At 33.3% G+C, this 15,864-nt stretch overlaps 1 protein-coding gene across 5 annotated transcripts in view; it reads left to right on the plus strand.

Moving 5' to 3' along the window:
- The window catches only part of RICTOR (RPTOR independent companion of MTOR complex 2), a 117,267-nt gene that overhangs the window by 38,185 nt on the left and 63,218 nt on the right, over positions 1-15,864 (plus strand). For all 5 annotated transcript variants that reach the window (XM_077896148.1, XM_077896150.1, XM_077896152.1 and 2 more), the window contains 3 exons: positions 2,420-2,517; positions 12,288-12,352; positions 13,624-13,755. In XM_077896148.1, the coding sequence (XP_077752274.1) occupies positions 2,420-2,517; positions 12,288-12,352; positions 13,624-13,755 (295 nt within the window). The remainder of the gene's footprint in view (positions 1-2,419; positions 2,518-12,287; positions 12,353-13,623; positions 13,756-15,864) is intronic.

Below are 15,864 nucleotides of genomic sequence, written 5' to 3' on the forward strand. Positions count from 1 at the left end.
TACACTGGAATTTAAAAATATTTATATATCATCCAAAATTTGTAGGAGATACTCTAAAATCAAAAGATCTCAGTATGTAGCAATTTTAAAGTGCTTGGAAATAGCTGGGATATGTAGTGTGCTTAGTGGTTTGGCACTAACCAATTTGTGGTTGTCATGGCTAACACTGAGTATAACAGAATGGAGGAAAATAGGCAGATGCAAGCTAAATGTAAAATAGGACAATGCAGTTTCATTTGCTGAGAAAAACAGTAATTCAAAACAAATAGTTCTTTGGCTTTGTTTTAACAGATAAAAACCTCAAAGTTATCATGGCTCTTAGATTAAAATATCAGCAATGTGATACTCTTTATACTTTTTTTTCTTCTTCTTTAGCTTGTCCTTTTTTTTTTTTTTTTTTTTTTAAGAAATAGGATGCTGAGTACATTAGAAAAAGAGTTTGTAGCAGCCTGTGGAAATTGACACTCTATTCCAGGGAGATTGGTAGACTATCAACCACAGGACTACTTACGTGGCTATAGCCCATTTTTGTAAAGCAAGTGAGCTAAGATTTTTACTTTTTTTTTTTTTAAGATTTTATTTATTAATGAGAGATACAGAGAGGCAGAGACATAGGCAGAGGGAGAAGCAGACTGCTTGCGGGGACCATGATGCGGGACTTGATCCCCGGACTCTGGAATCATGCCCTGAGCCAAAGGCAGATGCTCAACCGCTGAGCAACTCAGGTGCCCTTGTTTTTACATTTTTAAAGCAATTTATTTTCTTTTAGTATTTTGAAGATGTTGCTCTACTATCTTCTCATTTGCCTTGTTTCCCATGAGAAATCTTGCTCTAACCTTTTCTTTGTTCCTCTCCATGTAACTTTTTTATAGTATAATTACTTTTAAGGTTTTCTCTGCCAGTGGTTTTGAGCAATGTGATTATGTACTTTGGTTTAGTTTTCTTCATGTTTTTATGCTTGGGATTGGTTGAACTTCCTAGGTTTATTGGCTTATTTTCATCAACTTTGGAAAGTTTTCATTCATTATTTCTTAAAATAATTTTTCTGTCCTCCATTACTTTCCTTTGAAGTCTACTGTTAATACATTTTGTCATTATATTAGGCTACTTGAAGTCCTTCAGTTCTCTGAAGTTCATTTATTTTTTCTCTTTGTATTACATTTTAGATAATTTCAATTGCTTTGTCTTTAAGTTTGCAGTTTTTATCTTCTATAAAAGTTATGCATTTATTCCCATCTGACATATTTCATTTAGACCTAGTTTTAATTTCCAGAAATTCAATTTGAGTGATTTTTATACCTTTCATCCCTCTCCTGAAGTTTTTGTACATATAAACTATAGTTATAAAAACTGTTTTAATGTTCTTTTCTACTAATTCAAACATCTTTGTTAGTTCTGGGTCATTTTCTGTGATTAATTTTTCTGCTTATTATAGATCATATTTTCCTGCTTTGCATGTCTGACAAATTTTGACTGGCTCTTAAACATTGTGAATTTTGACTTGTTAGTACTTCATATTTTTTCATTTCTTATAAATCTTGACCTTTGGTCTGAGACACAGTTATTGGAAATCTTTGAATTCTTTCAAGTCTTGCTTTGAAGATGTGGTAGGGGGCATAAAAGAAGTGTTTAGTATATATCTGATTGTTCCCTACTACCTTAACCAAGCATGTTTCTGAATACTCTTTAACCAATGCACATGAACTGTACAGATTTTCAGTCCGGCTGTTAGGAACAGCCACTGCTCCCTGTCATATGTGAACACAGGCTACTTTCCTTTTAATTCTTTTGAGTAGCTAATTTCTTCACACATGCACACCAGTTATTGCTATATGGATTACCTGAGGTGCCCCTTTGCGGATCTTCAGAGTTCTCTTGTGTAATGCTCTTTTCCAGTTCTTCTTGATCTCCTTGGACCCTGAGCTCTGTCTTTAAACTGTTTGCCTGGATTTCTGCTTTCAGCACCAAAGCCTGGAAACTTAAGACAGTTAGCTGGGGCAATTGTAGGGCACACTTGTGTGTTTCTCATCTCTCAGGGATCACTATGGTTTACTTCCTGATGTTGAGTGTTCTGAGAATTATAGTTTCATATATTTTGTCCTGTTTTTTTGGTTGATTCGAGTATATTGACGCTTGTTGTAGCCAGAAGTAATAGTTGGATGTTGAAATTTAAGATTTAGTGGTTAAATAATTCCAGGTAGTGATACACCATAGGTATAAGTGGAGTAGAGGTGTGAAGGTCATTTAATGAGTCATCCACATGGACTTTGAAGTCACCTAAGTAGATGGATTTGAGATAGAGAAGAAGATTTTAAACCAAGAGCCAAAGTTGTGGAGTTTTAATACTGCATGTTTTATGTGTTTGTCTAGGAAAATACTTTTCTAAGATTATGCTAATTTGTCTTGTCTTTTCTTCTAGAACCTTCTGACAACTTAAGGGAGATTCTCCAAAATGTGGCCAAATTGCAAGGAGTATCAAATATGAGAAAACTAGGCCATCTGAATAACTTTACTAAGGTAAGTAACTCATCTAAAATCTTTGTTCCTTATTATACTTACCTTAGATCACTTTCTAGCTATCATTAAAAAGAAATTCTTGAGTAGTCACCTAACATTAGTGCTTTCCTCTGACACTTCTCATAGATTTTGCCATGTGTTATTAATTTCAGTGTATTTGAATAATGAAAGTATTGTGTGCTTGTTGTAGAAGATTTGGTAGTTTCAGAAAAAAGAATAAAGAAAAAAAGTCACTAAGAAGTCCATAATCTGGTCTTCACTGTTTTTCACATATGTTTCTTTTACCTTTTTAATACTCATTTTTATGTGATAATATATAATAAATGCTCATACATAAGCACCTGTGTGTGTTGCATTTTATAGGCCTACCCATAATTCCAAGAAAAATATTAAAACAATGTCTCTTTTTTCTCTGATACTCTGTTTCCATTTTCTGGATCTCAATTAGAGCCCGGGATGAATTCAGGGACTCTCATCCCAAATAAATATTGACTTGATCTTTTTTAGAAGCCAAGAATTCTTGACTTTGATAGATGGAATGTATGTTTTTGAGCCTGGTAATGCTGCTGGACAGCCAACTCTTATAAACACTAAAATGCCTCTATTTGAGGTGATGCCGTAAATAGGAAACAGAATGGTTCCCTTGGGAAAAAAATTTTTTTTTTTTAGTTGACTCAATATACATTGTTCTGCTACATTTAAAATTTGGGATTTATTACATAGTTTAATCCCTTAAAAGTATGATCCATAGACCAGCAGCATTGGTGTCACCTTGGAGCTTGTTTGAAATTACTTGGAGCTTGTTTGAAATTACTATGTTTGGCTCCACCCCAGACTTACTGAATCAGAATCTACATTATAATAAAAATTCTCAAGTGAATTTATGTATACATTAAAGTTTGAGTAGTACTCTTTTAATTCTTCCACAATGTTCCAATTCTTTGCTATCTAATAATTAGCCTATGGCTTGAGATTTATTTTACTTCACAGAAATAAAAGATGAGAATATAGTCACTATGTAACAGAATTGTTTTTTCAATATGGTGATGTGCAATAAATATAAAATAGATTAGGTTTTTATTTCATAGTTAAAGAAGCAAGTATGTATGCATTTATTTTTCTTATTTATTTATTTATTTATTTTTTATTTATTTATTTTTATTTATGATAGAGAGAGAGAGAGGCAGAGACATAGGCAGAGGGAGAAGCCGGCTCCATGCACTGGGAGCCCGACGTGGGATTCGATCCCGGGTCTCCAGGATCTTACGCCCTGGGCCAAAGGCAGGCGCCAAACTGCTGTGCCACCCAGGGATCCCTGCATTTATTTTTTTTTAGTGAAGTTTTGGAATATTCTGGCACATTTTTTTATGTAACAAACGAGAAAATTATTTTATATGTGGGACAAGAAAATGATATTTTAATCTTTTATTTTTTAAAGATTTTATTTATTTATTGATGAGAGACACAGAGAGAGAGAGACAGAGACACAGGCAGAGGGAGAAGCAGGCTCCATGCTGGGAGCCCGATGTGGGACTCGATCCCGGGACTTCAGGATTACACCCTGGGCCGAAGGCAGGCATTAAACTGCCAAGCCACCCAGGCATCCTCCCAAGAGTGATATTTTTAAAATGACTTTTGAAAACATTGAATAGGTGCTTGAGAAAGAGTTTTTCAAAAAATTCCTAGGTATCTTTCCATTTTTAATGAATGTAATGAAAGTCTTCAAATGCATACTTCTTCAATATGCTCATCAGATAATGTCAAGTCTTTTATATCCAAAATTCTTTCAGAATTGTAAATTGTATTTCCTGGTTTCACTCCCTTGTATTAAATTTCCCAGTTTTATCTCACCATTCTTAACTCTAGTAAGTCTTACCACTTGCCTTGATTTAACTGTTAAAAACAATTTAATGTGTGTTTATGTCCTGTTTGAACTTATGGTTCCTGTCATAATCAAATTGACAGATAGATACATAGTTCCACATCTTTTGCCAGCTGGGATTCTGAAAGTTGGGAATACATGTAAAGATGGCAGTTATTATTATTATTTTTTTTTATGTCACTCTGGCACTAGTATGGGTCCTAAAACAATATTAAGAATCAAGAACAGTGGGATCCCTGGGTGGCGCAGCGGTTTAGCGCTTGCCTTTGGCCCAGGGCGCGATCCTGGAGACCCGGGATCGAATCCCACGTCGGGCTCCCGGTGCTTGGAGCCTGCTTCTCTCTCTGCCTATGTCTCTGCCTCTCTCTCTCTCTCTCTCTGTGACTATCATAAATAAATATAAATTAAAAAAAAAAAAGAATCAAGAACAGTAACTTCCAGTAGAAATGTAATGTGAACCACAAATATAATTTAAAATTTTCTAGTACTATATTTCGAAAGGAAAAGAAAGTATGTGAAATTATTTTTTAATAATACATTTTCTTTAATCCAGTATATCCAAATAATTACCATTGATGTAATTAGTATAAAATATTAATGAAATATTTAACATTTTTTATACTAAGTCTTTGAAATCAAGTATGTATGTTATGCTTATAGCACATCTCAATTCAGAGTAACCAACTTTACAGGACTTACAGCAACCTTTGGCTAGTAGATACCAACCATAATGGACAGTACATATATACAGAGAGACTTTTTGGAATAAGAGCAATTTAAACATTCATGTCTAGGAATCTAGTGGACACTTTTCTTTTTCCCTTCTGCATTCTCCATTTGTTTTGATCCTAGGTTCTCTTAGAGCCAGGTTGCTCTCTCCTTTTTTCCATTTTCCATTTCCTTGTTTCTCTTTGAATTTCTCCCATGGTATTTCACTAACTTGTTTTCTTCACTTGGTCTTTCCTTGATTTGTGTTTTCCCAGTCTCTTCTCCCCCTTCTCTCCTTCACTCTTTCTCTGCTCTCTTTTTTTTCCCTCCTCCCTCTTCATTTTTCTCTAACCTCTTTTCTTTCTCTCCTTCCCTTCTTTCTCTTTCCTGCTTGCCTCCTCTTCCCCCATTGTAGCCCTGTAGAGTACAGAATGATTTCTCTCCTTAATAAAGGCCCTAGGCTTTGGGGATTTTTCTGTTCTATTTTGTTTTTGTTTTGCTCTATCCTCTCATTATAATTTACACATTTCCCTCTGGCCCTTGTGCCAGCTTAGAGCATTCCTTTTATTTGCTACTATAAATTATTTATGGATTTAAAGACCAGAAAACCAGACTCACTAGAATTTGTCTATGATACAAGGAACTAAATAAACCTTAAGGCAGGGTCTGAGGGGCTCTCACATTAGTAAAGTCAGTGAACTTCGGACTTTGTAAAATTGGTTTGGCTACCTGGTGATAACAATAGGAAAAGCATAGACTTTAGATCATATAGATCGAGACTTAGCCCAGCTCTGACCCTAACTAGCCAGGCAGTCTTGAGCAGATTTCTTTACTCAGGTAATCTTGATACCATTAGAGGCTAGGTCTCATTATAGTGCCTGGCATATAATATGTACTTCATAATAGATAGCACCTTTTAACCTGGGGTTTGTTTTTGTTTGCTTAAGTATCTTTTGCCACTTTTCTGGTCTTTTGACTAACTCTAAGGACATGAGTCTGCTTAATAGTTGCAGATTAGTAAGCTTCTACTGTAACAGAGTTTTTCAACCTTCGTAATCTGACATAATTGGCCAGCTAATTATTTCTCTTAGGAGGCTCTCTTCTCCACTGTAGTGTATTTAACACCATCTCTGCTTCTACCCCCTAGATGCCAGTAGTGCACCTCCACCAGTTGTGATAAGCAAAAATGTCTCCAGATACTGCCAAATGTTTCCTGGGAGCAGAATTGCCCCTGGTTAAGAACCACTGTTGTAAAGAAATGTCTGTAAATTTATAATAAAATTTCTTTAGACACATAGTACAAAAATAAAAGCTTACTAAATTTAATCATAATATAATATATCTTTGGATTCCATGTTGGTAGAGAGCTAGGATCATAAACATTTCATAGCTGGTTTTTCTATAAAATCTGTAAGTTCATGTCCTTATAGAGTAAAATTAGAAATTCTCAGAATTCTCTACAAATATCTCTGTGGAACAAGAAATCTCTATAGAATATATATATATATATATATATTTATATATTTATATATATATATATAGAATAAGAAAATAAGAAAAATATTCATGATGCCACTTAGACTCATTAGGAATTAGTTGGTACCCTCTCTGTGTTCCTATAACAGATTATGTGTCTCTACTAAATTTTATCCTTTTGTTATTATTTGTTTTGGGTTACTATCCTATTAAATTAAGTTTCTTAAACACAAACCTGTAGTATTTCTTTTTCTACTCTTATATTTTTCTTTATTTTAAAGCCTGGAATATAACAAGTGTTCAGTTAAAGGTTTTATATTAGATTGAGAAGATTTTTTATTTTTTAAAATTTTAAAATTTTATTTTTAATTTTTAAATTAATTTATTTTTAAATTTATTATTATTTCATTTAAATTCAGTTTGTCAACATATAGTATAACATTCAGGGCTCATCCCACCAAGTGCCCTCCTTAGTGCCTGTTCATCACAGATTTTGTATTTTAAATAGGAGTTTTTGTAGTACTACTATTTGTTTTAAGTATAAGCCTATTAGAATTAACTTAATTTAGTAGATTAATGCATCTAAAATGTTGTATAGTGTAGAACTCATTTGCAGAATTAAACTTCCTTTTAAAAAGTATGAAGGAAGAGAGGGTGCTAGTGATGTGATCCTATAACCATGTGAATGTCACACACCCATGCTTGCCTTCTGACATCATTTCACTAGATAAAGTAATGTGTATAACAGACTGCTGATGAATATAATCTTAGTATCCTATTTTTAAAACTGAGAACATCCTTATAATCTAAAGACCTGTTTTTTTAAAGATGAAAGTATTTCAGCTCTTTACATTCTAAAAGTTCTCTTTTTCTATATTTAATCTCCTGTATTCATATTGAAAGCGCCAAAGGAATCTTGATTTTATTCTGGTTTTTAAAAACTTCAAAAATAGCATAAGCTAAATATAAAAAATTAAATGGCATTGAACAAGATATGGTAAAATGTGAAAGTCCTCTCTCACATAACCTTCCCATCCTCCTCCCCACTGTGATGAAAATACCCTCTAGAGGTAATCACTAGAAAGTATTTTGCCTTCTCTGGTATGATTGTGTGTGTGTGTGTGTGTGTGTGTGTATTTCATGGAGTTGTGAGGATTAAATGAGCTAAATGAAAAAATGTGTTTAATATAGTACTCAGTTTATTTACCATTTATTACATATGTGCGAAGGTTTTTTTAATGAGATCATGACATATATTGACTTAGAGTTTGCACTTTTCCACTTTCCAATGTATCAGAATCCTTTCTTTTTGTAGAAATATGGACTTACTACTTTTTTATAGCTGTCATGTATGTGTGTGGATACATACATATGTGTAGATGTATCCACACATAAATGTGAATGTATACAATATATACATAGTTGTACATATGCATGCAAACATACTGTAATTTAGTCATTCCACCATTAAAAAATGTTTCCTACTTCTTTTGGCTATTTTAAGTAATGTATAGTAACAGTCTTGTGTACTTTTTGTGCAGAATAGAATTTTAGAAGTGTGATTCCTTAGCCAAGAGCACTTGTACTTTTTATTTTAAAACCTGTTTCTAAAATGTGCTCTGAAAAGACCATGTTGTGAAATGGTTATGTTTTTGTTTTTTGTTTTTTGTTTTTGTTTTTGTTTTTGTTTTTGTTTTTTTAAAGTTTGGGTTAATTCTGTCTATTGCTTACTGGGGAGAACTATTCATTTAACCTTCAGAGCAATATGAGTAAAATGGGAATTATATAAAATTGCCCTGTTTGAATTGATCATTATATTTTTTAAAAATTAAATTTTTAAAGTAAGTTTGAGTTGGAGGGGTTCCTGGGTGGCTCAGTGGTTGAACATCTGCCTTTGGCTCAGGTCATGACCTTGGAGTCCTGGGATTGAGTTCCACTCAGGCTGCCCATGGGGAGCCTGCCTCTCCCTCTGCCTATGTATCTGCCTCTCTCTGCTTGTCTCTCATGAATAAATAAATAAAATCCTTTAAAAAAAAAAAGTTTGAGTTGGAATGTGTCCAGGGTCTAAATGATCATAATACATGAGCAATTCTTCTTCTTTTTAAAAATAATATACCATACAATGGCAATGCTAGTAATCTTAAATACCTGGAAATCTTAAGTAAATACTAAATTATGTTTAATAGTGTCAATAGTTAAAATTTTTTATATATGTTTGGATCCTTTGAAATAGATGGTTTTTGATATGTGTGTTTCTAGTGAACTGTTTTGGAAAAAATAATAATTTCACGTACTCATTTTATGTTGAAATAACCAGAATGCAATTCTCCACACTTTTGATTCATACCATTTTTGAGGCTGGAGAAATAAAATAAAGATAGTAATGCTTAGTTATTCTTTTATTTTTTGTATCCAATCTCCCCTTTTCCTTTGCCTCTGTATAAATAATTGTAATGCAGAATTGTAGTAACATTTTTCACAGTGGATTCTGGACTCAGACTGGTTTGGTTTGACTTCTGGCTTTACCACTTACTAGTTTTTGGCATTGGGAAGTGATATTATCTACTATCTCTAAGACTTATTTGTCTTAATTTACAAAAATACTATTTTCTAGAATTAACAGGATTAATAGTCAATAAACTTTTGTTCCTATTCATGAATTCTATATATAGATAGCCATCCTCAAGTTATGTAATGCATATTCATTGTAAACATTTCCAAAATACAGAAAAGCACAGAGAGGGAAATAAATCACCTGTGATTGCACTTTCATTATTGGTGTTAAAATTTTGATGTATAGGCTTTTTAAAGATATATTTTTAAAATGTATTTAGGCTTTTAAAAAATGTACATTTAAAAATATATATATATTTTTAGGATTTCTACCTTGTCTTACTAGTACATTATGCATGTCTTTAAATATTTAAATATTATATAATCTTGATGGCTACACAAATTTGCTCCTTTATGAACATTTTGTTTCCAGTTCCTTACCATTATAAATAATGTATGGCCCATTTTACAGTTTAGGTTATTTTGTTAATATAAGTCATCAAAAGTAGATCCTGCCCCTAGCACATTTTTCCAGTTTATTTTACAAAGTGTTTTCAGTTTATGATTCCACTGATAATGTATTGTCTTATTTGGTATAAATGTGTTAAAAAGCAATTTCTTTCCAGTTTGGTAAGCTTTCTTTCAGATAACATCTTTTTCAGCGTATTTGGTTCAGATTTTAAGAAACAGGAAATATATCATGTCTATCAATTTTGCTTCTTCATTAAATTCTTTGTACATTTTCTTGGCCTCTTTTTAGTAGTTTTTCCCCAGTTTGTTTAGGCCTTTCACTTATGAGGTTCTATTTGTTGTTGTAGGCCCTACTTTGCTATGGGCAAGTGTAATGTTAAGGGCTGAATTGTGACCCCCAATTCATTTATTGAGCCCTCACTCCCAGTACCTGTATCTCTCTATGTATCTCTAAATACATACAGAACGTGTATGTATTTAGAGATACTCCCCTCAAAGAGGCAGTTAGGTAAAATTAGGTCATTTGGGTGATCCCTAATCCAATGTGACTGGTGTCCTGGTAAGAAAAGGAGATTAGTACACAAATATACATAGATGAACAACTGTATAAAGACTGAGAGAACCAAGAGAGTACCTCAGAACAACTTCTCTCAAGATACATTGATCTTTAGCTTCCAGAATCATGAGAAAATAAATTTCAGTGTTTGAGCAACCTGGTCTGTGGTATTTGTTACAGCAGCCCCAGCAAACTAATATAAGGCTGTAACCTTTTGCTTATCATATTTTTGCAAATATTTTTGACTAATATGTTATTTAACTTTTAATTTTTAGTTTCTTTAGAGATATATAAACTTCTTTTGTCTCAAAGCTTAGGGAATCTTACAATTTAATTTAAAATCTGTTTAACAAATCCTCTTCCATTTTTAAGTACTTACAATATTGTACAACAAAATGCAATAGAAATAATAAAAAAAATTCATACTGTTTGAAAGTTTAGTCTAAAACTTGTTTATCATGTTTCGGAATTTTGAGGATTTTATAGGAATACCGGTAAAACCATTTTGGATGAAGATCGGTGAACAAAAGCTTTTTAGATTGTCTTGCCTATTTGGTTATTTACACAGTGTTTTCTTTCTTTTTTTTTTTTTTTTTTTTTACACAGTGTTTTCTTACCATACATATTATTTATATAGTCTTTACGCAGTGTTTTCTTACCATACATATTATTTATATAATCTTTTCTGCTATGAAAATATTGCAGTATCTGAGAGCTACTCTGAAGGGGAAAATGGTGTCTAAAGTGAAAAATTCACTAGATAGAAAATTAGCCAGATAAACAGAAAGACAGATAACTAGAAAATACTAGAAAATATTCAGCCAAAGCACAGAGATAAAAGAATGGAGGAAATAGAAAAGAGGTTTTAGAAATTTGCAGTATACACAAAAGGATCTGATATTTGAATTAACAGAAAAAGTAAGAGAGGAAATTGGGCAGAAGTAATTTTGAAGAGCTAATGTACAGAATTTTCTAAAACTAATAAAATATGTCAACCCAGAGAATTGGGAATTTCTATTTTTCCTAAGCAGGATAGATACAAAGAAAACCACACCTGAATAGTAAGATTGCTGAAAACCAAAGATAGATAAGAAAATCTTTAAAGGAGTCTGAGAAAAAGGATCTGACCTTCAGAGGAGCCAATAGTGAGACTGATAATCAGACATTTCAGTAGAGATAATGGAAACCATCTTAAAGATTTTAGGAAAATATCAGCTAACGTAAAAATTTATAAATCCAGCAAGATATTCTTCAAAAATAGAAGTGAAAAAGAATTTCTAGGCAAAGAAAAGTCAAAAGAATCTGTTACAAGCAACCTTGTGGCTAAAAATTAAATTAATAAAAACAATAAAACCAACAACAAACTGAGAATTCCTTAGAAGGAAGAGAGAGTATCCCATCACGATACCACTGACATGAAGAATAATGGAAAATGTGAATTTGTAGGTAAATACAAATTGATAGAGTAAAAATAACAGTAATGTGTTACGGGACTTGAAAGATAGAAAAAACATCAGTAAAGGGAAAGGTAAGGCAAGCAAATGAAGTGCAAGTGTCAAGAGTCTAGCATTGTTGAGGATATGGTAAAATAAATAGTTTCTGTTTAAACTAATTAACAATGCATGCTATAATCTCAATGGGTAACCATTAAAAAATAATAGTAAATTTATTGAGAGGGAAAGGTGGAATAATAAAAAGTAATTGGTTGATTCAAATCAAAGTAAAGGGGCAATCCCTGGGTGGCTCAGCTGTTAAGCGCCTGCTTTCGGCCCAGGGCATGATCCTGGAGTTCCGGGATCAAGTCCCACATCGGGCTCCCTACATGGAGCCTGTTTCTCCCTCTGCCTGTGTCTCTGCCTCTCTCTCTCTCTCTCTCTCTCTCTCTATTTCTCATGAATAAAGAAATAAAATCTTTTTAAAAAATCAAAGTAAAGAGGAGGGTTAAAGAAATCTAAAACTGGCAGGTCAATAAAACAAGGCGATAAAAATAAATATGCATATTTGAACAAAAGATATAGTTTCTGGAATTTTGTTAAAGAAAAATACCTTATTTTTCAGTCTAAAAAAGTAGTATAAATAGACAAAAATATATAACATATTTGCATACTTTTGTTTTTCTGACAGCTTCTTTGTGATATTGGCCATAGTGAAGAAAAATTGGGTTTTAACTATGAGGATATCATAATTTGGTAAGTATAGTTTAGTTCCCTCTGTCACCCTCTGGATTTTAGTAATTTTTAACTAAAAGGATAGTATAGCACCTTAATTCACCTTATATTTGATTTTGTAGAAACAGTTGTTTGAACGTTAGAAAAATTCAGGATCTCCAGCATTTTTGGTTATCCTGTTGTTCTTACTGATGCTTTGTAATTATCAAATAGTCTTTATTTTATTATACATATGATATTATTAATATTATATGTATTATTATTTAAAGAATCAAAGCTGGGGCAGCCCAGGTGGCTCAGTGGTTTAGCACCACCTTCAGTCCAGAAGCCCGGGTGGCTCAGTGGTTTAGCACCACCTTCAGTCCAGAGCCTGATCCTGGAGATCCAGGATCAAGTTCCACATCAGGCTCCCTGCAGGGAGCCTGCTTCTCCCTCTGCCTGTGTCTCTGCCTCTGTGTGTGTGTGTGTGTTTCTCAAGAATAAATAAAATATTAAAAAAAATAAAGAAAGCTAATGATGGGAAATACTTAAACTTCTAAATTAAATATGAAACTCATAGAACAAAAGCTCTTAAGTGTTCTTAAGAACACGAGTAAGAACCCGTACAGTTATCTCTAGACCTCCCTTAAGAAGTGTGTTTAGAGGATCCCTGGGTGGCTCAGCGGTTTAGCGCCTGCCTTCGGCCCAGGGTGTGATCCTGGAGACCTGGGATTAATCCCACATCAGGCTCCCTGCATGGAGCCTGCTTCACCCTCTGCCTGTGTCTCTGCCTCTCTCTCTCTGTGTATCTCTCATGAATAAATAAATAAAATCTTTAAAAAAAAAAAAGAAGTGTGTTTATGGCAAACTTTATTTTCTCAAGTCCATCAACAGATACAATGTTATGATTTCATAGCCATCTTTTTGGTGTGCTTAGGAATTAAAATTTGTATAGTCTGTGCCTGTGGTCATAAAATATTAGTTTAAGTCAGTGATTCTTTGAGAAGAGTGGAAGCAGGTAGACAGAGGGGAATGGGTTGTAGAGGCATAGGTACACCTTGAAATTTAATTTCCCATTACATAATAAAATACAGAAGGCAGTAACAAAATAATATTTTCTTGATTACTAAGAATCTGCTAAGGCAGCACAGATTAAGAACTAAGTATTATTGAAATTCTGTGGCTTGTAGTGAATGATTTTTATATATTTATAAAATAGTAGTTTTGCCTCATTCAACTGGGGAAGAATTTGGTACCATAATTTTATGTATATTTGAAACTCATGCAGCAAAACTTTTTTTGTTCTTATGCAGTTTGCGGTTAGCTTTATTGAATGAAGCAAAAGAAGTGCGGGCAGCAGGGCTGAGAGCTCTTCGATATCTCATCCAAGACTCCAGTATTCTGCAGAAGGTGCTAAAATTGAAAGTGGACTATTTAATAGCGAGGTAATTGTCCTAGAATCGTCTGTGTTTTTAAAATTATGTATTAAGTTTTAACATACCTATCGTGAAGTTTACAAATTTTTAGTGTAAAGCCTGATGACTTTTATAGATATATACAACTAACTACCCTATTATCCTGAATAAGATATTTTCAGTATCCCAGTCAAGTTCCCTTCTTTCCAACCAATTATTCTACCTTTTCTCATATGTACACCAGTTTCTCCATCATATATTGGAAAAATACATAGTTATTCTATCCTGTATTTTATTTGTGAGATTATCCATGTTGTTTTTTTCTTAAGGATGTGTAATATTTTGTGTTATGAGTAGACTATAATTTTTTCCATTCTGTTGGTGATTTTCTGGGTTGAGTTTTTGGCTATCTTGGATAAAGCTCCCTTGAACATTCTTGTAAGTGGACATAGCGCTCATTTTCTTAGGTGTACATGTAGGAGTGGAACTGCTGGGTCATACGTTTATGTCTATTTAGCTTTACTACATACTGCCAGTTTTCCATAGTGATTGTACTGATTTACTTATTTATTTATTTTTAAAAGATTTTATTTAATCACAAAAGACAGAGAGAGAGAGACATAGCTATGTTATGCAGGGAGCCTGACGTGGGACTCGATCCCAGGTCTCCAGGATCACACCCTGGGCCGAAGGCGGTGCTAAACCGCTGGGCCACCGGAGCTGCTCGATTGTACCGATTTATACTCCTGCCAACAATGTTCGAGATTCCAGTCTCTCCACATTCTCATCAGCACTTGCTTTCAGTTTTTAATTGTAGACCTTTCTGCTGTAGTGTTCATTATGACTTTCATTGTGTTTATAATTTACATTTCCCTAATGAGTAGTGATGTTAAGCACCTTTCATTTGTTTGTTGGCTATTTGAATATCCTCCTTGTCCTTTTGCTCATTTGTAAATTGGATTATCTGTCTATCTCATTATATAGGAGTTCTTGATGTTCTTCTGGATATGATTCCTTTCAGGTATATGTATTGACAATATCTTCTTCAAGTCTGTCTGTTTTGCCTTTTCTCTCTTCCCAATTAATCCAATTTTATAGTTAATGCCCGTGGACTCTTTGGAAGATATTACTCTGTTTTCCTCCAAAAGAATTTATTCCTTCTTATGTTTAATTCGATGTCAGGTCATGATTCATTTTTATTTTTATGGATATGCAGTACATTTTAGCAAGATTTATTGAAAAGATTTTTCTCTCATGTCTAGACTAGTGGCCCTTCTGTGGTAAACCAGATAACTGATATATCTGGATCCATTTTTGTGTTCCCTGTTCTTTTTAATCTATTTGTCTATTCTTGCCCCTGTTTCTCACTGTTATAATGACTGTAGCTGGCTAGTAAGTGTTAATATCTGTTGGTGTAAGTCTTCCACTTTTTCTTCCTTAAGACTGTGTTAGCTATTTTTTTTTTGTTAGTTATTTTATGTTCTTCATTTTCTTTCTTTTTTTTTTTTTTTAAGATTTTATTTATTCATGAGAGACACATGAGAGGCAGAGACACAGGCAAAGGAAGAAGCAGGCTCCATGCAGGGAGCCCGACATGGGACTTGATCCTGGCTCTCCGGGATCATGCCCTGGGCTGAAGGCAACGCTAAACCACTGAGCCACCCAGGCTGCCCAGTGTTCTTCATTTTCATATGAATTTTAGGATCAACTTGTTCATGTCCTTAAAACATTCTGCGATTTTAGTAGTAATTGCATTGAAGTTCTAGATTAATTTGGGGTAATTGATATCTTAAGAATATTGAATATTCTAAACCTTTATTGATTTGGAGCTTTAATTTCTCTCCAGTATTTTGTAGTTTTCTGTGCAGAGGTCTTGCACATACTTGTTGCTATGTTTATTCTACAATGTTCTTTTTATGAGAGTTTTAATGTAAGTTTAATTTCTTTTTCATTTTTTGCTTTTAATATATAGAAAAATAATTGTAGATTTTGGGTTTTGGTTTTTGGTTTGGATACTGAACTCTTATCTAGTGATCTTGCTAGAATCACTTTTCAAATCTAATTGTTTTAAAAATTCTTTTAGAGTTTCTATGTACATAACATTAATTGCAAATGATGAATGTTTTATTTCTCCCTTTC

Source organism: Canis aureus, chromosome 4 (genome assembly GCF_053574225.1).
Source record: "Canis aureus isolate CA01 chromosome 4, VMU_Caureus_v.1.0, whole genome shotgun sequence".
NCBI lineage: Eukaryota > Metazoa > Chordata > Mammalia > Carnivora > Canidae > Canis > Canis aureus.